The following is a 23,866-nucleotide window of genomic DNA, read 5'->3' on the forward strand; positions in this document are numbered from 1 at the left end:
GAGCAAAATTTGAAAGTGGGAACATTTATTGAAATTCCCGAACATTTTTTGAATTTGAAAATATATTATCAAAACATGAACATTTCCAAACATTTTGATTTTTTTGAAAGTGGGAACATTTATTGAAATTCCCGAACATTTTATGAATTTGCAAATATATTTTCAAAACATGAACATTTTTAAAGTTCGTGAACAAATATTGAAAGTGGGAACATTTTCTATTATTACAAAACGTGAACATTTAAAAATTATAAATTTTATGTAGAAATTTCTGGAACATTTTCTATAAGAAAAGAACAAATATTTGAAATCCTAATTCTTCTGGAATTTCTTAACAAAATTTCAAAATAGGAACATTTTTAAAATATGTACAAAATCTAAAAATGAATACATTTTTAAATATCTGAAAATAGGTTGAAAAAGAAAAATAAACTTGAAAAACTAAAATAAAATAAAAAGGAGCTAAAATAAAATAAAAGTGAAACAAAAAAGAATAAAAATGACAAAAGGAAAGGAAAATCAAAATGTAAAACTAAAATGGATGGAAAAGAAAAAGAAACAGGAAAAAAAGAAACAGAAAAAAATCCGGTTCATCCCAAAACCAGGAAAACCGGCTAGAACTTTCCAGAACGTTCCCAAAACCAGGATCAATGAAACGCACGCCTGTCTGTTAATTGGGCTGGCCCGCCTCGGTCGATACCTGTGCGGCGCTCCAACAAATTGATGTAGAACGCGTTAAATAGGAGATTCCCTTTCCTTGCTCCCACCCTCCCACGTTCTGCTCGATGGATTCTAAAGAAAAAAACGTTCCATTCGATCGTGAAAAAAGGGAAACCAAACGTTGCACTTAGGTTCAAATAAAACTGGGAAAGAAACCAACTCCATCCAATTTCAAAAGTGCAAGTCCGACTCCTACTGGTTACAGACTCGAGGTCCTATTTGATAGATACAATTGCTGCTATAAATATATATATATATATATATATACAATCCCCTTAATCCAATACTCCCTCCGTCCAAAAAAGTTTGTCCCTCAAATGGATGTATCTAGCACTAAGTTAGTGCTGCTAGATACATCCATTTAAGAAACAAACTTGGGACAATTTTTTCGGACGGAGGGAGTATATCTCGAGTCTTTCGTCGATCCTTCTTATCATGATCTTTGCTGCTGTATCACCGCTGATAGCAAAAGCAACGGGCCAGGTATGTACAAATCAAATTTATAATCAGCAATGACCTCCTCATGCTTCTAAGGATAAATATAGGCGTATATGCCCCCGTGGCCCTGTCTACTATTGTAATTTGATTAGAATAAAACAATTAATCATACAGTCTTAAAGAGTGATTACATGCATGGGCGAAACAAGACAATTCTTGTAAATACATCGGTCAGGACATGGATTTTATATATTCCTAAAGATATCTACATCAGCATATAGATACGAGAAACCAACAAAAACAAAAACAAGACAATTCTTGTAAATACATTAGTCAGGACATGGATTTTATATATTCGTAAAGATATCTACATCAGCATATAGATATGGGAAAGTGAACAGCCGGTTTCACATATATAGATGATTCACAAGTGCTGATAGGATTTAGCATTTAAAGGAGCTCCTGTAGAAGACATCAAATAATTCTCAAATGGCTAACAGATCCCATGAAACAAATTTTATTATGGATGGCCCTAAAGCACACAAAAGATAATAAACTAATACACTTTTCCCCATCTGGTGTGAACACTGATGTGGTTCAGATGAGATGAGATGATAGTTTTACAGTTGAGACTACAAGAGTATTGCATTAAATGCAAGGTTACCAAGAGTTCAAGAAAAAAAATCATTCATAGCATAAACCATGATCAACTTCCCAATCCATCAAATGCATGAGGTCACGAGGTCATGAACACGAACTATTAACGAGCTTCAATCATGACCTAGGCATATTGAATTACTATCTCTTCTCTGTTTAGAATATAATAAGTGAAATTCTGCTTTGTATTATTTGTGTAATCATTTTACTTCACAGCAGACTTGCGTTTAATGTATCATCGCTTCCTTTGGTGCTAATTACTTACTTCCTCCATCCGGTGAAGAGTGTACATCTAGAAATTTTAGAACAAATTATGGAGTTAAGTAAAAAATGCATTGAAAATGCGCAAGCCACCATCTGTCTCCTCTTTAATTACCCAACCTCCAATGAGCTAAGCGCATGTAGAAATTAAGAGGAACATGTGTAGATTGCTATTGATCTTGATTACCGTGTGATGAGACAGAAGTTTTTTTTTCTATTTCAAAATGCATTGGGAAGATAGAAGTACACTCTTTTGTGGACAAATTTGGAAGCTAGATGTACACTCTTCACCGAATGGAGGGAGTATGTCATGTTTTAAAGTAGGTAATAATGCCAATAACAGAACTTCACCGAGCTGTGCTTGTGGATGGAGTGTTCATTCTTTTGTTCGACAAGTTTTAACACAAAACTGCTCAAAAGACTGGGAAGACATCCTCTTTATTTGTTCAAATAGTTAGCTTAACAGAGATTGAATTAACCAAATGTTCGGCACTTTCCATGGCAGCAAACTGCACACGCACACCACTAGTTCAATGCAACTTGACAGCGTTACTACTAATAAATTTCTATTTCTGATGCACGAAAATAAGTAGTGGCTGTCAAGCAAATGATGTAATGGATACATTCAGATTCAGACTTGCTGTAAATAGTACAAGCCTCCAAGGCAAAACTGAATCTGTTCTTCTCTAGAACTGCATCTTACATGATCACATGGCTGATGCTTGGGCCTGGGGCTTTCTTTCGATTCAGCTCCTTGAGAAAACAGGGTACTATTCCGACGGCTGCACAAGTGCATATTTGGTCTGAGCAGGGGCACGAAGACAGGTCGGGGAAAGTGCTAATATGAGCCCAAGCTCAGAACAACATAACAAAGTTCACCATAATTAACGCTCGGTACCACTGTTTTCTATACAATGCAGAATATAGTTCGATAAAAGATGATTTACGAAAGGTGCTATAAAAGTTTACAGCCGAACAAAAAGCCTCCTGCCTTACATTGTGACAGAGAAACATTTACCTCGAGAGCAATCTAGCCAAAGACTTCATAAAACTTCTCAACTACAAGCAAGCCCGAGTCGATCGATTCGAGTGGGTCTTTACGGAGCCGATGCCTCAAACAGTTGGGAATCACGGTGGCAATGTCCTCCACTGTCACGATGTCCCTTCCCTTTAGGGCAGCCAACGCCTTGGCAGCCCTGTTAGTGACAATGTCTCCTCTCAGCCCATCCACATTCAGCTCAGAACACACCTGGGATATCTTAACCCGGAGATCATGGTCGAGCTGCACAGAACCGAGGTTGCTCCGAGCGGATGTGATCTGGTCCTGGAGCTTCCCTTGCTCCTCCAAGTAGGACTGCCGGAACGTTTTCGGGTCCTTGTCGAACCGAGCCCTCTCCTCCACAATCTTCACCCTCAGCTCCGCGTCCCTGACCGTGCCGACCTGCGCGTGCATCCCGAACCGGTCCAGCAGCTGCGGCCGGAGCTCGCCTTCCTCCGGGTTACCGGACCCAATGAGGATGAACCGCGCAGGGTGGGAGATGGAGATGCCCTCCCTCTCCACCGTGTTCCACCCGGAAGCCGCGGAATCCAGCAGAACATCCACCAGATGGTCGTCCAGCAGATTGACCTCGTCCACATACAGTATCCCCCTGTTGGCCTTGGCGAGCAGGCCTGGCTCGAACGCCTTGACACCTTCGGTGAGCGCCTTCTCAATGTCGATGGTGCCGCACACCCTGTCCTCGGTGGCGCCGAGGGGCAGGTCGACCATGGTGATCTTGGTGGTGGTGACGGGAAGGTCCTCGCCCTTGAGGAGGCGGTCGCGGACCTCGGGGCCCATGACCTCGGGGTCGAAGGGGTCGGAGTTGAACGGGTCGCCGACCACGACGCTGATGTCCGGGAGCAGGTCGACGAGGGAGCGGACGGTGGTGGACTTGCCGGTGCCCCGGTCGCCCATGATCATGACGCCGCCGATCTTGGGGTCGATGACGTTGAGCAGCAGGCAGAGCTTCATCTCGTCCTGCCCCACGATCGCGGGGAACGGGTACACCGGCCGCTGGCTCTCCTTCGCGGCCGCCGCCGGTTTGGTCTCCTACGAACATGAGAGTAAACAGTACCGCATTGTAGGCAGGACAGATTTGAGGGTTTGGGGGCGCATCAGTACCAGCTCGGCGGCGGAGGGGGCAGCGACATTGCAGACGGCGAAGCGGCCGCGGCGGAATCCTCTGCTGCCCCTGCACGGAGCCCGGGCTGCGCGTGGTGGGAGAGAGATCGGGTGAGTGAACTGGGAGGGGGCCTTTGGAGATTCCGCATTCCTGGATTTCAAATTAGAGGGAGGGGGGAAGAGGCGATACCTGAGACGGCGGCGGTTGCGGCGGTGGTGAGGGAGAGAGGGCGAGAGGTGGAGACGGAGAAGGGGAGGGCCGGCGAGGCGGCGGCGGCCGACGCCGGGGAGAACGGGGAGGCCATGGCCATGGGACGAGGACGAGGGGAGTGGATGGATGGAGGGGGCGAGGGGATAAGAGAGGGATTGGGAGGCACGGGTTGGGACTTGGATAGGCCGGACGATGTTTTCTTTTCTGAGGGATGGGCCGGAGTAAAGCTCGCCATATGGGCCATGCCTCGCGGGCCGGCCCATGGATATGGATTTTCGGCCCGGCATGGACCTGGCATGAAACATGACAGAGAGCGAGATGCTAATTAAGGGTACGCTTTCTTCTAAAAAGAGGTAAATACACCAGTGATGCTTTAACTTGCCATGGACGTTCACTTTAGTGTCTGAACTTGAAAAAGACGCCAAATTGGTTGTAAAACTTGACATGAACGTGTAAATACGGTGCTAATCCGGTCTATAGATGTAAAGTGCATCGACATGGCACAATATATGGCTTATGTGCCACTGACATGGCATGAGGCCCATTTATATCTACAAAACATAATTACTTGAATACTATCTGTCTCTATGATTACTGGGCTTGCCTGTCAGTACGTTAGCAAAAATAATATGAAAAATGCGCTGGAAGGGACTTGAACCAGCAACCTGCTGCTTGCGAGCTGGTCACACTAGCCACAACATAGAATATGATTTGATAACTAAGATGGCCTCTCATTCTTAATGTATTTTAACTAAAACTCTTCTGTCCATAAATGGGCTGCAGCCAGTGGCTCATTTTACACACGTTATTTTCTAAAAAGTACATAATAATCATAATAAGAAAAGTTAGATTCAAATATTCATGTGTTATTAATAATTATCTCATGCCACACAAATATCAGTGTGCACAAAATATAAATATCTAGAGGTATACAATAAAATAGCTTATTAAAACTGTAATTTTTAGAAATATTAACTTATAGTTTAGAAATCTCTACATCTATAAAATATTCAGTTGGTGATGATGGTGTGTCTGCCATTTGTCATTTTTGACCATTAGATCTACATCTAAAAACTGTGAGGTAAGTTGTAACCTTTTTGTAAAAATAGCTCACTTCTCTGCTCCAATGTCTAGAAAACACCTTAGTATCTTGAAAGCAACCACATCTCTCCCTCACCTCATCAAAGCAGCCCGAGAAATTTTTTTGAGTGCAACATAATATATTTTTAGTGATATATGTGTATCAAAAGTTCAAAACTAGAGTATTTTTTTCAAGTTTGTGAACAAGTATTATTTTACTTTGGATCCGTTGCAATGCACGGACACATTGCTAGTTAATATTGTAAATATAACCCATGAGTATTTAAAAATGTTTGCAAATACAAACATTTAAAAATATGCATATAAATATTAAAATGTTTGAATAATTGAAAGAATATGTACAAAACTGTAATATAAAAGAAATATATTATTTATATTATACAAACATTGTTATTATTCATATATTATTTCATTATTATATATTTTAATTATTCATATAATTGTTAAATATAATCCATGACTGTGTATTTTAAATGTTTGTATTTACAACATTTTTTAATACCCATTGATTATTATTATTATTTATTGCAAACTGCTTTATATTTATTTGGTCTGCACACGGATATTTGTGTAGCATGAGGTAATTATTTATTACACGTGAATATTTGAATCTAACTTTAATTATTATGATCATTATTTATATAATTTATACATTAAAAAATAGCCTGTGCAAAATGGGCCACTACCTGCAGCCCGTTGATGTACATGATAGTTTTTGGTTCAACCACATTAAGCCAGAAGGGCCACCATTATTGTCAATACAATTCTGGTTTTGTTGGCTAGCGCAAGCATGGACCAAGCGTCATGTTGCATGTTCAATTTCTGTCTAGAGCATTTTTATGTTATTTTTCTAATTACAGACAGGCGGGCCCACTAATCATAGAGTCATAGATTACTAAGTTATCCTGTTTCATAGCTACAAGTGGGCCCCTTGCAATGTCAGTGCCATGTCAGCCACATACGAATCCATGTCGACGTACTTTATGTCTACGGAGAGGATTAGCATCATATTTGCATGTTCGTGCCAAGTTTTAGAACCAGTTTAGCGTATTTTTCAAGTTCAGACACTAAAGTGAACATCCACAGTAAGTTCAAGCACCACGGGTGTATTTACTTCTTTTTAGGATGATAGCTGTCCTGACTGACTGGATGGGTCTTGTTTCGTTGCTACACTGTGCATAACGAGAGATTCAAGGCAAATCTGTAAGCTTTTTTCTCCCATTTCCCACTCACTCTCAAATTTGAATTGAATTTTTAGCCTCACTCCCTCAAACCTGAAAGTATTCTTTTTCATTAAACCTTTTTCCTTTTTTCATCTTATTTTATTAACTTTATTTATCGGTTTTGCTGAGTCAATTTTGTAGCCCTCCGATCATCACACTAAGATTCGGGATGGCTTTTGTTCGTTATCGCGGGAGCGACGCATGCGCGGCTCGTCTGTACGAAGTGCAACCCTTGTGCGTGTGTTCTACCCATCACTTTTTTACGATTCCACGGACGAGCGACGGGTTACTTTTGCTTGTTTGCACAACCTGAGCAATGTGGGCCTCCTTCTTCTTTTACCTTAGCCTTTTGCATGTGTTGTTATTTGTTCACTATAGCTTCTAGCGATAATATCTTTGTAATTACTTAATTTTTCTTTACCTTTTTTCTCATGATTGAATGTTGTGTTTTTTTTTGCTTCCAATTTTTTTTTCTTATTTCACTGTACATAGTAGAATACTGTTTCACTATTTTCTCTTTTCTTAACATTAGTATATTTATTTTATCTTAGCTTAATGTTCATTTTACAAATTTCAAAATGATTGCTTAGGGTTTAGTTTTACAAAATTTGTCTCTTATAATTATTAATTTTGAAATTCACCGTGTCAACACAATAATGAAGTTGAGATTGAAAAAAAAGGGGTCGCAACTGTGGTCTGGAGGGGGAGTTGTCGGGGCCACTTGCATGTCCACCACTAGACATGCAACTGCAAACGTTATAACATGGCCGCAACTGCATGTTTTCAAGAGAGGTTGCAACTGCATGTTTGTAAGGCAGGGTCGCAAATGCATGTTTTTCAAGAGAGGCCGCAACTGCATGTTTTGAAAAGTCGATCACAACTGCATGTTTTTAAGAGGGATCGTAACTACATGTTTTTCAAGAGAGGCCGCAACTGCATGTTTTAAAGAGGGACCACAACAACATGTTTTTAAGATGGGTCGTAACTGCATGTTTTTAAAATGAGGCCGCAGCTGCATTTTTACAAGAGGGGTTGCAACTGCATGTTTTCACAACTACATGTTTTCAATATAGGTCGCAACTGCATATTTTTAAGATGGGGTCGTAACTGTTTGTTTCTCAAGAGGGGGTCACAACTGCGTCTTTTCCAAGGCTGGTTGAAACTGCATGTTTTTTAAGGTGGGTCGTAACTGCATGTTTTTACAATGAGGCCGCAATTGCATGTTTTCAAGAGGTGTCGCAACTGCATATTTTCAAGATAGGGTCGTAACTACATGTTTTCCAAGAGGGGCGGCAACTACATGTTTTCAAGGTAGGTTGCAACTGCATGTTTTTAAGGTGGGGTTGCAACTGATTGTTTTTCAAGAGGGGTCGCAACTGCATCTTTTTCAAGGCTGGTCAAAACTGCATGTTTTTTAAGGTGGGTCACAAATGCATGTTTTCAAAATGAGGCCGCAACTGCATGTTTTCAAGAGGGGTCGCAACGGCATATTTTCAAGATGAGGTCGCAACTTCATGTTTTCCAAGAGGGGCCGCAACTACATGTTTTCAAGGTAGGTCGCAACTGCTTGTTTTTCAAAAGGGTCACAATTGCAGGTTTTCCGGAGGGGGTTGCAACGGCATCTTTTTCAAGGCTGGTCAAAACTGAATGTTTTTAAGGTGGGTCGCAAATGCATATTTTCAAGAGAGATCACAACTAAATGTTGTTAAGATGAGGTCACAACTGCATGTTTAAAGAGGGGTCGCAACTGCATGTTTTTCAAGATGGGTCCAAGAGTAAGTTTTTAAATGGGATATCAACTGTATGTTTTTAAGGCATGTCGCAATTGCATGCATTTTTAGGGGGGGACCGCAGCAGGCTTTAATTCATGGTTTTCTTAAAATTGTGATATTTTTGTAACATTTATGATTTTTAAAGTTCACCAACTTTTTTTTAATTGGTGATCATTTTTTAACATTCATGAATATTTTTCATATTTGACAAATATTTTTCAAGTAAGCGAACATTTCAAAATCAGCAAACAATTTTAAAATAAAAAATCACATGGTTTTTGTGGAAATGGAGCAACAGGAAATTGACATAGCTCTATTATTATACTTGCAGCGCCATTTTGCCAACACATTATAGCAAAATGGAACAAAAGGAAATTGACACAAAGTCATGGTTAATTAGTTTGTGGCGCTAATTATATAAAACATTTTTTCTTACAAGTTTTCACCTAGCTTCATCATTGCTACAACAACTAGTAGTTCTGCTCCTATTCAACATCGCAATAACGCTAGTGGTCTGCTCAAGCCTCTTGCCGCACAACACGAAAAGTTACTAGGCTAAGAAAAGACAAGAAAACGCATTAGGCTAGCCCATGTCTCAGCTAGATGAGTTCTAGCCAATCCTTGTTCACGCCTCTTGCTTGTTTTCATCAATAAGCTTCCTTGGTGAAGAGCCTGACGTCTCTCCACCGCGACTCCATGAGGTGCGAGGGGGCCGTCTGAGTGTACACCCCGAACTTGAAGTAGTGTATGTCGCCGCCGCGCCCCGCTACACGCAGCCGCTCCTGGCCGTCGATGAACACGGTGAGCATCCCTGCGCCGCCGACGTCGTGAATCACGTTGAGCCTGAACCACCGGTCGTAGATGCCGCGGTCTACCACCCGTGTCCAGTCGTCGTAGTACACCAGCGCGCCACCGTAGACGTGCAGCATGAGCGTCGTCGCGTGCTTCGCCGCGCCGAACACCTGCATGATGGACACCCCCGTCGTGCCCGAGGGCACGTAGGTGTACCCCTCGAACTGCCACACGCCGGAGCTGTAGTTTTGCTGCGCCACGGGTTAATTGACAAATTAATACCGCGCATGGATAATGGACTAGTAGACTGAGGTTGATTATAAATTTTTTTGTAAGATCCAGCTGATTGCTGGCTTGTATTGATTGAAAGCAGGGAGCAGGCGACAAAACATCAAGTGCGAGTAGTGATCCGAGGATCAAAGGAGGTAAAAGAAGAAAAAACGAAAGAGAACATGTAAGGTGCTATGGCTATTCTCTCAGGGCGGCTCCTAGAAGGGGTGCTCGAAAAATGCTGCTCCTGCTTATCGCCAAAATTCTAACATTCGTTGGATGGCTGTTGTGATGCTAGCTTGCGTCGCCATCTTGCCTCTGAAGGTGCTCTCGTTTCTAGCCTTCCAAATCTCAGAGAGGATGAGGATGATGGTTGTCTTGAGGGCTTTTTTGTGCTCGGGCCGCGCTGCACCGAGCATTGCAGCAATGATGGCCGTCGGCTTAGTCTTGTTTTGCCATTGCAAAGGGTGGAGTGAGCTGCATCCACCTCTGGCTGCTGCCATCGTCCATACTTCAAGTGATAACGGGCATTGCCAGAACAAGTGCATGGAGGATTCCAAGTTCCGGACGCATAGCTGGCAGAAGTACTCATTTGGCCATCCTCTCCGTTGGAGACGGTCGTTGCACCATAATTTGTTTTTAAGTAGCAGCCATGTGAAGATCTTCATCTTAGCCGGTTCCCAGGTGGTCCAAATCAGGTTCTTGAAATCGGATTTGATGTGGCCTTGAAATTGCGCCTTATAGGCAGAACTAGCAGTATAGATTCCTGATGCTTCATGCTTCCATTTGATGGTGTCGCTGACGTGATCTTGGAGGCGAATATCAGCAGCTTGTAACCATCTGTGCAACCTGATTGTTTCCGACCAAAGGTGCTGAGTATCTCCATGGGCGAGGTCTTGAATCCATGTGTCATTTGTCAAAGCTTGCTTGACCGAACGGTTCTTTCTTCTAGAGTGGCTGAAGAGAGCAGGAAAGGCCGTCTTCAGGTTGCCCGAGCCTGTCCATGGGCAGTGCCAGAAGGAGACCTTCTCACCGTTGCCCAGCGTGATCAAGGTGGAGGCAGAGAAAAGAGCTCGGCCTCCCTCGTCGCAAGGCAGCTGCAGGCCAATCCATGGTCTGTCGGTGCTGATCCAGGACAACCAAAGCCATCGCAGCCTTAGCGCTCTACTGAAGCGGTTGAGGTCCAAAACTCCCAACCCGCCATTGTCAATAGGAGAGCACACTACAGGCCATGCTACCTTGCATTTCCTCCACCGAGTTCTTCTTCTTGTGCCCAAAGGAATTTCCTACGTACTTTGTCAACCTCAGTAAGAAATTTCTTTGGCGCACAGAGTACAGACAGAGCAAAGGTAGGCAGCGCTGTAAGCACGCTGCGTACCAAAACCCTTCTGCCCGCGATGGTCATGAGCTTGCCCTTCCATCCCGCGAGTCTTGCCCTAATCCGATCAAGGATGAACTGGATGTGGACTAGGCGCAGTCTTGAAACAGTTAGCGGGAGGCCTAGGTATCTTAAGGGGAAACCCACTGTTGCCCCACCAAAATTGCACAGGGTGTGTGGGAGATTGATCTCCTCACAGCGGATGGGGGTGACGGTCGACTTTGCAGGGTTTATTTGCAGCCCGGTTGCTTGACCGAAGTCGCGAAGAATGTCGAGCAGGGAGTCGACCTCTGCTTTCTCTGGGTTGGCGAAGATTACGGCGTCATCAGCGTAGAGGCTAACCCGAAGAGAGATGTCTCTGCCAGGCAGATGGGCGATTATCTCTAACTCAGTTGCTTGTTGTAGCAGTCTGTGGAGGGGGTCGATGGCGATGATGAAAAGGAGGGGTGAAAGCGGGTCTCCCTGCCGAAGCCCCTTGTGGTGACGAATGTTATGCCCTACAGTGCCATTTAGCAGGAAGGATGATGATGCCGATGCGAGGAGTAGCGCAATCCAATCACGCCAGCGCGCAGAGAAGCCTAGCACTTGCAGTAGTTCTAGCAAATACTCCCACGACACATTGTGAAAAGCCCGCGCTATATCTAGCTTGAACAGGAGCGCCGGAGTTCTCTTCCTATGGAGCGATCTGATGGCATTCTGAACAAACAGAAAACTGTCTTGCGTGCTTTTCGACTTCAAGAAGGCCGATTGGGCCGGCGTGATTATGTGATGGATTATTGCTGATAGCCTTATTGAGAGCACTTTAGCAATAATTTTTGCAACTGAGTGTATCAGGCTGATTGGTCTGAAGTCTTGAATCCTCTCTGCACCATCTTTTTTTGGGATGAGAGCTACTATGGCAGTGTTCAAATTGTTGAGACCTCCCCCCCACAAGGTGGTAGAACTTGTTGAAAGCTTGTAGAATATCTGCCTTGATCAGTGGCCAGCAGGTTCTAAAGAAAATTCCCGTGAATCCGTCGGGCCCAGGCGCCTTCTCTAGGGGTGAAGCTTTGATCGCCTCCCAGATTTCTTCTTCGGAGAAAGGGTTGTCGAGGCCGCCCGCTTGGATCGTTGGCATCTTGAGTAAGTGCCAGTTGATGCCAGTCGTTCTCGCCGTCTTGGTCCCGATGTTGTCGTGGAAGTGACTGTAGATGGCCGCTTCTTTTTCCTCATGTGTTGTGACAATCGCCCACCTTCAGGCTATGGATGTGGTTTTTCCGTCTGCGAGATCTCATCTTCGCATGGAAAAACTTTGTTCCCGCATCTCCCACCCGGAGCCAGGTCAGGCGGGAAGCTTGGCGCTTTCTGGCACGGTCGATCGCCGCCAGACCCAGAAGCCGCAGCTTCAGGAGTTTTCTGAGGTTGAATTCGGCGTCAGACAAATGCCGGGTCTCCTGAGCCACATCTAATCGGAGCACAATTTCTGCTGCTATATGAAATTGAAGCCTCGCATCGCTGAAGTGTGTCTTGCTCCATATTTTCAGGTCACGCGTCGTGCGCTCCATCTTGGTGTGTAGGCGCTGGAAAGCGCAGGAGGACTGCACCGGTCTGTTCCAGGCAGCTGCCACCGTTTCACTGGAACGGGGGAAGCGAGGCCAGAAGCTCTCAAATCTAAAATTCACATGGCGTGGCGGGGCACTTGTGTCAGCTATGATCAAAGGGCACCGTAGAAGCCGCCATCACTGCAAAACTGTGGAAAAGGGATTCCCAGGCTTGGTTGCAGAAGAACTTGTCAATGCTGACAAGGGTGGGATCTTTACGCTCGTTGCTCCAAGTGTAGCGGCGATTCTTGCACTTTATCTCCTTCAGGCCAGCAGCATAGGATCGCTATTCGATTCGCTACTGCGACTTCACAGACAAAGGCGCGCTTAGCGAGGTGGTTCAACCCGCGCACGTTCCAGCACATGATCGGAGGGAGTTTGTCATTCATGGGGAAACTGATATTGCTCCGATAGCTGAAAATCACTAATTGGCCTCAGGCCCAAACAATACACCACCTCTCTAGCAGGGGCACGTCGGCGACCACCAATAGGCCCCAGAACACACCGGCGCCGAACTAACCACATTGGACTAGCACTACAGATTGTAAGCAAACCTAACTCAAGCCAACATCTCGTCGGCCGCCACCGGAGCAGGAACATGAATGGAACTAACATAACTAAACTACGGCCTCCTCGGCAGCTCCATCAGGTCCGGCCATGCTAGCCGCGATCTTCAGGGCGTCGGCGTCCAGACGTGTCAGCTTGGCAATGACCGCAATGTCAACCTCGGAGAGTGGCTCGTCAAACCGCCGCAGGAGGGCCTCGGCTACCTCGGTCGTCATCTTCTCCTTTGGCCCCAGCAGCCCCAGTTCTTTGATGATGCGGAGGGACGCGCGTTGGGCCACCGACACGGTGGAGGAGTTGGCAGCCTGACGGGCGTTGTGGCGAGTTGGTGCTGGGGGGGGGCTCTTTGGGGGGGGGGACGTCCGGCGGGCAGGTGAGGCAGCCACCAGAGGAGGGGTGTTGCTGCGAAAGAGGCGTCGCGGCTGAGCTTGGTCTCCTTCTTCGGCGATCTCAAGCTGGCAGACGCGGCTGGTCACCGCTCCCAACTGCACTTCCAGTGTACAGGCGGCCGCGGGGGTTGAACGGTTGAACTGGCCGCTGGCAGAGGGGGTCGCAGCCAGCGTGGGGCTGAACGCGTCAAGCTGCGGGTCCAGCGGCGCGGTGTCACGCTGCTGGGTGTTGTCGAAGTCGAGGGCGGCGACCACCATGGCGTCGGCGGCGGCTTGCACATCAGCTGCCATGTTGTGGACGATCACAGAGGCAACTGTTGGCCGCTTGGCCGCCTTGAAGAACTCGTCGACCGGGTCCTTGCCCCTGTTGCTGACGGCGGCGTCATCCCCACCAGCCTGGGGCGGTGGTAGGGGGATCGAGCGGTGGCGCTGGGGGAGGGGGGGCGTGCCGCACCAGCCGCAGATTTCTTCGTGGCGACGGGTGCGCGCGCCCTTGGAGTGGTGCCGTGCAGGGGGAGAGCGGCTACGCTGACGCGGAGCGGGAGCCGGTGGCTGGGGGGCAGGCGTACGTCCACGCCGCAGGAGGGCATCCTTCCAGGAGCGACGGCCGCCGCGCCCGGCGCCGTCGTCTTCGTCACGGTCGCGCCCGTGGCCACCACTGGGCATGCCGCGGCAGCCTAGGTCAGCAACCGGTGCTCGACCCAGGCATTGCTGGCGATCGCCGCGCTGGCCATCCTCGACCTCCATCGTCCACGTGCCGGAAAGGACCTCGGGGAAGGGGCGGTCGTCGTTGTCGGAGTCAGAGGATGGCAGCCCGCTCTGCCCAGAGTGGGAAGAGCGCGGCGAGGGCGGCGTCCAATCTTCTACACGATCGACGTGGATGAGCATGGTGTAGTCGGCTGTGGCCGGCGGGGGAGCCACACGCCTGTTGGGGGGAGAGAATCCCTCCATCTCCTCCACCCGACCGGCACCGCGCGACAGCACCCCCAGCGTGTGCTTGGTGGGGATGTTGGCGACATCGCCGGTCCAGACCCAACACGCAAAGGTTTTGGTGTGGCCGCGCTCGTGGGTCCGGCTGTCGAGGCGGTCGACGTGCACACGCTTGCCCAGGATCTCCTTCGCCCCCTCAACCGACCAGTACTGCATGGGGACCTTCTCGATGACGACGTGGACGTGCAGGTTCATCGTGTCGAAGATGGCGTGGTCGTGCTCGTGCCACGGCGCAATGTTGAAGGTGGCGCCGTAGACACGAACGGAGCCTCTCGGGACGGCGTTGACTTGATGCGCCGGCTGGCTAAAGATGACGAGGTAGTGCTCTGGGTGGTGGGCTGTGACTCGCAGCATGTGTTCGGGGACGGTGAGCTGCGCCTCGATTGCCCTTCCCATCGCCATGGGGGACGTGGCGGATTTCTGTTTGTGGCCTGGTGTGGCTGGCTGGGCTATGAGGCTTGTCAGTGTAGTACACCCACATCCGCCGCATGCCATTCACGAGCTCGTACCGCTGATCCAGCGGCACGTCGTATGGACTCTGCACCGGGAGCTGCGCATCAGTGAGTGGCACGGTGATGAAGCCGGTGGTGGGGTCGCACCCCGCGGCGTTGGCGCCGTGCGTGGCACATGACAGTGCCAGGAGGAGGATGAGGAGGAGCGGCATAGACCGTCTGTGTAAGTTGGGAGCCATTTTGCTAGTTAGCTAAGCAAGCCCCTAATGAAGCACGCCGATCGATGTGTGTGTATATATATGCACACAACGTGCGTATAGGTTCGTAGAACTCAGCCTTGTGTTGCGATGGCTAAATTATGATTTTTCAGAATCTTAATGTTGAAGTGCACCTGTGCACGTTACAAGCCTGAAGTCTAAACTCAAGCAAACGATAAGCTTACAAAACTAGATACACTGTTAAATTGTGATTCAAATTCTAATACCATATTAGACTAGACGTAATACATACAGTGTGGGCCTTTTGCGTTGGTACCGACGCGTACGAGTACAACTCGTTTACTTGTCCTTCAAGGACTCTCATGTATTGCCCTCTTATATACCCCATGTAGTCGCACCGACGGCCTGTCGTCTCGTACTTGTAATACTTCTCCTCATAGTGATCGCGTCTTCGTGCGTCCGTAGTTTTTTCCCACAAGGGTTTCCACGTAAAAATCCATGTCTCTGTCTCGTTTATTCTCGTTATTATCTAATAAATGATATACAGAGCTAAGGTTTCAGATACGAGATTTGAAACCAGAGGTTAGGGTTGCGGCGTCCTTTGCGCCGCCGCCGATGCGACCTGGCGATCCGAAGCCAGATCGATTCTGGAGCAGTCGCCCGGGAAGGCGAGACCAACAGGAGTCAAGAGTTTCTTTTCCTGCGTGCCGTCCGCCGCGACGATCGGTCCAATCCCAAGTCGGTTCCGAAGTGTTTCGTTCGTACGCGTGCAGATTCCCCAAGGCTGCACCTGTTGTCTGATCCGCCGAGTTGCCGTCGTTGCTGCACGTGCAAGACTCAAGTTTCGAGGCATCACCTCATCCACCGAGTTGCCGTGCTACACGTGAAGACGTAAGCAAGTACTAGTACTCAAACTAGTACTGCTAGTTGCTTACTAGTTCATCTACCTTTTCCATCTTTAATTGCTACGGCCATCAGCAACTACCAGGTGCTATTTTCTCTGGTTCTTTGTCCGCATATTAATTCTGTCAAGAATTTTTCCACCGGCTTGTACTACTTTGTGTACACAGATTTATTTACTCATGGCTTCCATGAAGTACGATTTTCCGCTGCTGGACCGTGACACAAGGTTTACCCTATGGCAAGTCAAGATGAGAGCATTGTTGGCACAGTCCGACTATGATGAAGCACTGAATAGTTTTGGAAAGAATAGAATTCAGGATTGGACTGCTGAGGAGAAAATAATTGATTGTAAGGCTTTGTCAAAAATCCAACTCCATTTGCATAATAATATTTTGCAGGAAGTTTTGAGCGAGAAAACTGCCGCCGCTCTATGGTTAAAGCTGGAAGGGATTTGCATGACTAAAGATCTCACCAGCAAGATGCATCTGAAACAAAAATTATTCCTGCACAGGTTACCTGAGGGAGGTAATGTTTTGAATCATATTTCAGAATTTAAGGAGATTATATCCGATCTAGCTGCAATGGAGGTTAAGTATGAAGAGGAAGATACTGCTTTAATGTTACTTTGTTCACTGCCAAGTTCTTATATCAATTTTAGAGACACCATATTATATAGTCGTGATACTCTCACACTTAATGAAGTTTATGAAGCTTTGAACTCTAAGGAGAAGATGAAACTAATGGTGCCTCATGATGGTTCAAGTTCATCCCAAGCCGAGGGATTATCTGTTCGTGGCAGGACAAAGGAGAAGAATTCACACAATGGAAACAGAGGCAAAAGTAAGAACGGCCACAGGGGCCGGTCGCAATCCAGAGACAAAAAATATTGCAGGTATTGCAAGAGAGACGGGCATGACATCTCAGAGTGTTTCAAGTTGCAGAACAAGGAAAAGAGAAAAGGTAACAAACAAGGTGACAATTCTGCTAATGTTGCTCGTGATGATAGTTCCGATGATGCTCTTGTCGTTATTGCTGGATGTGCTGAGACCAATGATGAGTGGGTACTTGACACTGCATGCACTTTTCATATGTGCCCGCACAGAGATTGGTTTAGTACTTTTGATTCCACTACTTCTGCTGGTCCCGTTTTGGATTTTGATAATTCATCATGCAAGATTGAAGGCATAGGTTCTATTCGAATGAAGATGTTTGATGGCATAATCAGAACTTTGATAGATGTTCGGTATATTCCAAAGATGAAGAGAAATCTTATTTCTATGAGTGCCCTTGATGCAAAGGGATACAAGTATTCAGGTGGAGATAGTGTTTTGAAAGTCACCAAAGGCTCCCTTGTTGTGATGAAAGGTGACTTAAGTTCGACCAATGGTCTTTATTACCTTCGAGGTTCTACCATTTCAGGTAACGCTACTCCGGTTGTTTTAAATAATTCTGATTGTGATGCTGCTAACCTTTGGCATATGCGTCTTGGACATATGAGTGAACTTGGTTTAGCAAAGTTAAATAAGAGAGGTCTTCTTGATGGATATGAACTTGGTAAATTAAAATTTTGTGAGCATTGTATCTTCGGCAAGCACAAGAGGGTGAAGTTCAACACTTTGACTCATACAACCGAAGGTATTCTTGATTATGTGCATTCTGATTTATGGGGACCATCTCGCAAGAAGTCACTAGGTGGTGCTAGTTACATGCTGACTATAATTGATGATTATTCGAGAAAAGTTTGGCCTTATTTCTTGAAGCATAAATATGAAGCATTCTCAGCATTTAAGGAGTGGAAGATTATGATTGAAAGACAAACTGAAAAGAAGGTAAAAATACTTCGCACTGATAATGGTATGGAATTCTGTTCTAAGCAATTTAAGAATTATTGCAAGTCTGAAGGCATTGTCAGACACTACACCGTTCCTTATACTCCTCAACAAAACGGTGTTGTTGAGCGCATGAACAGGACCATTATTTTCAGAGCCCGTTGCATGTTGTCCAATGCAGTTGCATAGGCGTTTTTGGGCTGAGGCCGCTTCCACTGCTTGTTATCTCATTAATCGTTCACCACCTATTGCTCTTAATAAAAAAACTCCAATTGAGGTATGGTCTGGTTTACTTGCTGATTATTCACAGTTGAGAGTTTTTGGTTGCACTGCTTATGCTCATGTTGATAATGAAAAGTTGGAGCCTAGGGCTGTTAAGTGCATCTTTCTTGGTTATAAGTCTGGTGTTAAAGGTTTTAAATTGTGGAATCCTGAAACCCAGAAGATTATTATTAGCAGAAATGTTATCTTTAATGAATCTGCTATGTTACATGATGTTTCATCTACTAATGTTCCTGTTGAGAGTGAACAACAGCCTCCTATCCAGCAGCCTACTGTTCAGGTGGAGCATGTTATTGACTCAGGTGATACATCTAGTAATGAAATTGTTGATGCACATGATGAACCCGTCGTTAATGATGATCATGTCACTCCCACTCCAAATCAGCCTATTGTTCCGCCCAATTGGAATCTTGCACGTGACAGAGTTAGACGGGGTATTAATAAACCAGACAGGTTAATTGAAGAGTGCAATATTGTTTCTTTTGCTTTATCTGTTGCAGAAGAAATTGAAGGTAATTCTGAGCCTTCTTCATATTCCGAGGCTATTATTTCTGGTGATAGTAATAATTGGATGACTGCTACGCATGATGAGATGGAATCACTTGAAAAGAATGTCACTTGGGATTTAGTAAAATTACCTAGAGAGAAGAAACCTATTCATTGTAAGTGGGTTTTCAAGAGGAAAGAATGTGTTTCTCCTAATGATGAGACAAGATATAAAGCAAGGTTAGTTGCTAAAGGTTACAGTCAGATTCCAGGTATTGACTATAACGAAGTCTTTTCTCCTGTTGTGAAGCATAGCTCTATTCGCACTTTACTCAGTATTGTTTCCATGCATGATCTTGAGCTTGAACAATTGGATGTTAAAACTGCATTTTTACGTGGAGAATTAGAAGAGGATATTTATATGGAACAACCTGAAGGTTTTATTATTCCTGGAAAAGAAAAGCTTGTTTGTAAGTTAAAGAAATCTTTTTATGGATTGAAGCAATCTCCAAGACAGTGGTACAAGAGATTTGACACCTTTATGCTCTCTCAAGGTTTCAAAAGGTCTAATTATGATAGTTGTGTTTATTTGAAAACTGTCAAAGGTTCAACTATTTATTTGCTCCTTTATGTTGATGATATGCTTATTGCTGCAAAGAGTATGTCAGAGATCGATGAACTAAAGAAGCAATTGAGTAATGAATTTGAGATGAAGGATTTGGGTGCAGCAAAGAAAATACTTGGTATGGAAATATCCAGAGATAGACCGTCTGGAAAAGTGTATCTCAGTCAGAAGGGATATATTGATAAAGTTCTTCGTCGTTTTAATATGCATAATGCCAAGCCGGTGAGTACTCCGTTAGCTGCACACTTCAAATTATCATCAGCTTTATGTCCTAAGTCAGATGCAGATATTGAGTACATGTCTAGAGTTCCCTATTCGAGTGCAGTTGGTTCACTTATGTATGCCATGGTTTGTTCTCGTCCTGACTTATCATATGCATTGAGTGTTGTCAGTAGATACATGGCTAATCCTGGAACAGAGCATTGGAGAGCAGTTTAGTGGATTTTCAGATACCCGCGAGGTACTTCTAATGCTTATTTACAGTTTGGGAAAACTAGAGATGGACTTGTTGGTTTTGTTGATTCTGATTTTGCTGGTGATTTGGATAAGAGAAGATCACTCACAGGTTATGTTTTTACCATTGGTGGTTGTGCTGTGAGTTGGAGAGCAACTTTGCAGCCTATTATGGCTTGTTCCACTATTGATGCTGAGTATATGGCTATTTCTGAGGCATGCAAAAAAGCTATCTGGCTGAGAGGTTTGTACACTGAGCTTTGTGGAGACTCATCTTGCCCTACAGTATTTAGTGACAGTCAAAGTTCTATATATCTTACAAAGAATCCAATGTATCATGAGAGGACAAAGCACATTGATGTCAGATTTCATTATATTCGAGATGTTGTTGCTGAAGGCGATTTGAAGTTATGCAAGATAAGTACTCATGATAATCCAGCTGATATGATGACAAAGCCAGTTCCGATCAATAAGTTTGAGCTTTGCTCAGGCTTAGTTGGTATTTCTCACTAGTCCTATGAACTTTGACGCACAAGGTGTTTAAGCTGATTTGGATGGAGTTATTCACTTTCTTCGACTACTGGAGGGAATTTGGCTCAAGGTGGAGATTGTTAAATTGTGATCCAAATTCTAGTACTGTATTGGACTAGACGTAGTACATACGGTGTGGGCTTTTGCGTTGGTACCGACGCGTACGAGTACAACTCGTTTACTTGTCCTTCAAGGACTCTCATGTATTGCCCTCTTATATACCCCATGTAGTCGCACCTCAGACGGCCTGTCATCTCGTGCTTGTAATACTCCTCCTCATAGTGATCACGCCTTCGTGCGTCCGTGGTTTTCTCCCGCAAGGGTTTCCACGTAAAAATCCGTGTCTCTCTGTTTCGTTTATTCTCGTTATTATCTAACATACACTACATTTTGCTAGATAGAGCATAATTCGGAGGATATTCCAAATGTGTTTCGACCATGTCCACGAGGTTTTTTTAACATCCATATCTACCAGGTCAACACTACATAAAACAACAAGAAACAAATAATTGGCTTTTTAATTATCAATCTTACAAGAATTATAAAAAGAAATTGAACATTCAAACCAAAATCAGTTTCTGCTTCAACAAATTGAAACTACAATTATAAGTTCTTTTATCTTCAACTCTCAACTACTGTCAAGTTCACGATGTCATGTTTAATTATCAACCTTTTATTGATGTTTTGTTTTGTTTTGAAATTCCTTTTTTAGTACGCAATAAGTAATATTTGAGTATTGAAGTTTTTTTAACACAGTACAAACACCAATGCTTAAACATACGCATATACACTCATTGATATGAATGCACGCACACACCCTACCCATATGAGCATCTTTGTGAAACCGAGCCGACACTACACCTTGAGATTGACGAAGTCGCCACAAATGTCTTCGTAGTCGACGCAAAAGTCTCCTCCCACTGAATATACACCGTTAGAAGACATGAAATAAATTGAGAAAAATACAACCACCAATACAAAGTCTAGAACTTGAATTCTATTGAGTTGGTTTCACCACAAGAAAACCTAACAATTTAAGCTATGCTCAGTTCGCATTGGAGTACTGAAGTGAGTATGCGACAAATATATAGCTTGGAACTAACACTTCTTTTGGAAGCCCCCACTAGGTCAAAATAATATTTTGACAACACACGTGTCATCAAAGTTTGTTTGTAGCATTTGGGAGCATTGTATGCTTTCTATAGCACGACACGGAATGGTAGTGGAAGCAAACACACTACAAAAGTTGTTTAAAGAGTTGTTTGTATTCTTTCTTTTTTTTTGCGGCAAAAGAGTTGTTTGTATTCGTTAGTGGGCGGAAGAAAAATTGCATGCGGCCAGCAGAGCACCCAGCGCGGGTTCATTATTTTACTTGGACGCGACACCGCTTGAGATATTTCTAAGTCAAGTTAGCTTTTTCTTTAACACAGTACAAACGTAAGCGCTTACATACACGCGTATACATTTATCCTTATGAATGTACACACGCACATCCTATTTTTATGAACATCTCCGAAAGACTGAGCCGGCATATCATCTTAAAATTTACAAAGTCACCGTAAGTACCTCGTCATCGACGAAAACGTCTCCTTTTACTGAATGCACATCACCGAAAATCCTGAAATAAATCCAGAAATAAATGCGAGCACCAGGACTTGAACCCTGATGAACTGGAGATACCACGATCCTTCTAACCATCCAACCACAGATTAGTCCACCTAAATCAAGTCGGCTTGCATTATTGTCTTTCAGAGTGGTAAAAGTGGACCAACACCAAGCGGGACTCTGTATGAGACGATCGTTCTTGACAAGCCAAACCGGCCTATCTGTGCTAATAAAAAGGAGGATCAGGACGGCCGAGAATAATTGGATAAAATTAAAATAGACTAGACAATATATCGTGCATTGTTGTGGGAACTTTCTTAAATTAAATGTATTATAAGGACATGTTTGCTTGCTATCAGGGAAAATACAATAGGATGATGTAGCCGGGCTGTAAGGCTTTAAATATTATATTTTTAATGACTTGCATGAAAGAAGAAGAGAGAAGAGAAGCGGGCTACCGATTAACAGCCGGCTAATACACGCGCTCGTACAAACTATGTGAGAGAGAAAGGTAGGTCATATTTTAACAAAGTAGTACTTATTTATATGTGACTATTGTACTTGTGGGCTATAAAGTAAGCTATAAATGATGTGACAAGATCATATAGCCAACGTCCAGCTATACTATTAACCATGTTCTCATGACAGGTTCACGCTGGCTGGCCTGGACTACACCTCACATGTGTCGGATTGGTGTCGTGGGAAAATAAGGGCATGTACAATGGTGGCAAATTTTGATCCTCAAACGTCCGCGGACGTGCCCGTGAACAGTGACCGGGCGGGCCTCAAATTTTACAATTTACAACCACGTGTCCTATTTTCAAAACATTTGTTACAGGGCCATGCACGTTGATCATCATGTCCGTCTTAGGCCGGCTGGGTACCGAAAATTACTCATACTTAACATTTTTACACCCGTATTAGTCCCATCTCGCCGACTGATGAGCTAGTCGACCAGCTTAAATATCCGGACCGTCCAGAAAAGTTACGCTTCTGACATCATTGCATCCTTTGTTAAGGATATGGAACATTGGTGTCGGCTTTCTTTTGAATCACTATGTATCCATGCATCAAAACAAAATAAAATCTACTGTCATTGTAGTAGAGGTATCAACGTATATGATCGAGACAAACTTGACACTCGATGAACAATTATCAATCAATGAAATGCAATCTAGTGTCAAATATATCTCGATCACACAAGAACAACCAAGCTTGCCGCCATCCGCTAGCCCGGCTATTTAAACTAGGCGGGGTCTGCCTCGCCCGACAATCTCGGACTAAAATTTGGTTGCACCGATAAGAGATGGAAGAGTTTCGGTCGCTGCAGGTGGGACCGCGACGACCTGCAGTGGGGATCGGCGGGCTTGCCCGGACGCCCCATATCTGCATCATATTTGGACTGGATATAAGGAATGCCGGTCAGCCCCGACATTTGAGGTCCGTTTAAGATATCCATCTGAGTCAGATTTTTCTGACCGGGCAGCCCTCCGACGTATGAAGCAGGTATGATAGGTCTGGTTATACATGTTCTAAGTAGGCCAATACCATCAGACCGAGAACATGCACCAAACACAAAGACCAGACAACACTCGGGGGGACACCCAAGCCAGGCGTTACGTGTCGTGGACGCAAACCAAACTGACTCTAAATGTGTGCCTAGCCTGATTGTCTCTAGAAGAGTGATTAGCCTGATTCGGTTAATAATGTAAAAGATAAAAATATTTAGTGCATGCAATGTGGTTAGCTTGTGATAGACGTCCGAGTTCTTGCGCCTAGTCTACAGCCTGGACTAATCACAAGCCATGAGCACTATGGTCCATCCGTGTGAAAATTCTTTAACCACTAAAGGACGAAGTAGCATTCTACGCTGGAACCAAATACGCACGCACCAGCTCAGCTTGACCATGCAAAAATGACCACCAATCTTAGCGCAACCAGTAAAAATCCTCCCGTATTCGTGCATAGACAGGGG

At 44.8% G+C, this 23,866-nt stretch overlaps 2 protein-coding genes and 2 pseudogenes across 2 annotated transcripts; all 4 read right to left on the reverse strand.

Annotated features, from left to right (window-relative positions):
• Positions 1-2,942: 2,942 nt before the first annotated feature.
• On the reverse strand, positions 2,943-4,624 carry LOC125530115 (magnesium-chelatase subunit ChlI, chloroplastic). Its single transcript, XM_048694514.2, has 3 exons — positions 4,428-4,624; positions 4,238-4,323; positions 2,943-4,165 (listed from the first exon to the last, which is right to left on the reverse strand). The coding sequence occupies exons 1-3, from the start codon at positions 4,546-4,548 to the stop codon at positions 3,107-3,109; spliced, it is 1,266 nt and encodes a 421-aa protein (XP_048550471.1). The 5' UTR covers positions 4,549-4,624; the 3' UTR covers positions 2,943-3,106.
• A 4,567-nt stretch (positions 4,625-9,191) lies between these two features.
• Positions 9,192-9,599, reverse strand: LOC147961344 (citrate-binding protein pseudogene; annotated as a pseudogene).
• A 225-nt stretch (positions 9,600-9,824) lies between these two features.
• LOC147961345 (uncharacterized) lies at positions 9,825-12,929 on the reverse strand (annotated as a pseudogene).
• A 252-nt stretch (positions 12,930-13,181) lies between these two features.
• LOC147961346 (uncharacterized) lies at positions 13,182-15,171 on the reverse strand. Its single transcript, XM_087533773.1, has 2 exons — positions 15,000-15,171; positions 13,182-14,938 (listed from the first exon to the last, which is right to left on the reverse strand). The coding sequence occupies exons 1-2, from the start codon at positions 15,169-15,171 to the stop codon at positions 13,182-13,184; spliced, it is 1,929 nt and encodes a 642-aa protein (XP_087389899.1).
• Positions 15,172-23,866: the final 8,695 nt, after the last annotated feature.

The sequence above is a fragment of the Triticum urartu genome, chromosome 7A (assembly GCF_056163025.1).
Source record: "Triticum urartu cultivar PI428250 chromosome 7A, HENAU_Tu73, whole genome shotgun sequence".
NCBI classification, from domain to species: domain Eukaryota; kingdom Viridiplantae; phylum Streptophyta; class Magnoliopsida; order Poales; family Poaceae; genus Triticum; species Triticum urartu.

Bases quoted from the DNA above. Each gene is read 5' to 3' on its own strand.
- LOC125530115 (XM_048694514.2), bottom strand. From the start codon at position 4,548: ATGGCCATGGCCTCCCCGTTCTCCCCGGCGTCGGCCGCCGCCGCCTCG. The intron at 4,324-4,427 runs GTATCGCCTCTT...CACCACGCGCAG, and splicing joins CGCAACCGCCGCCGTCTCAG to CCCGGGCTCCGTGCAGGGGC. The intron at 4,166-4,237 runs GTACTGATGCGC...TCATGTTCGTAG, and splicing joins CCCCCTCCGCCGCCGAGCTG to GAGACCAAACCGGCGGCGGC.
- LOC147961346 (XM_087533773.1), bottom strand. From the start codon at position 15,171: ATGCCGCTCCTCCTCATCCTCCTCCTGGCACTGTCATGTGCCACGCAC. The intron at 14,939-14,999 runs GCATGCGGCGGA...CAGCCACACCAG, and splicing joins GCGGTACGAGCTCGTGAATG to GCCACAAACAGAAATCCGCC.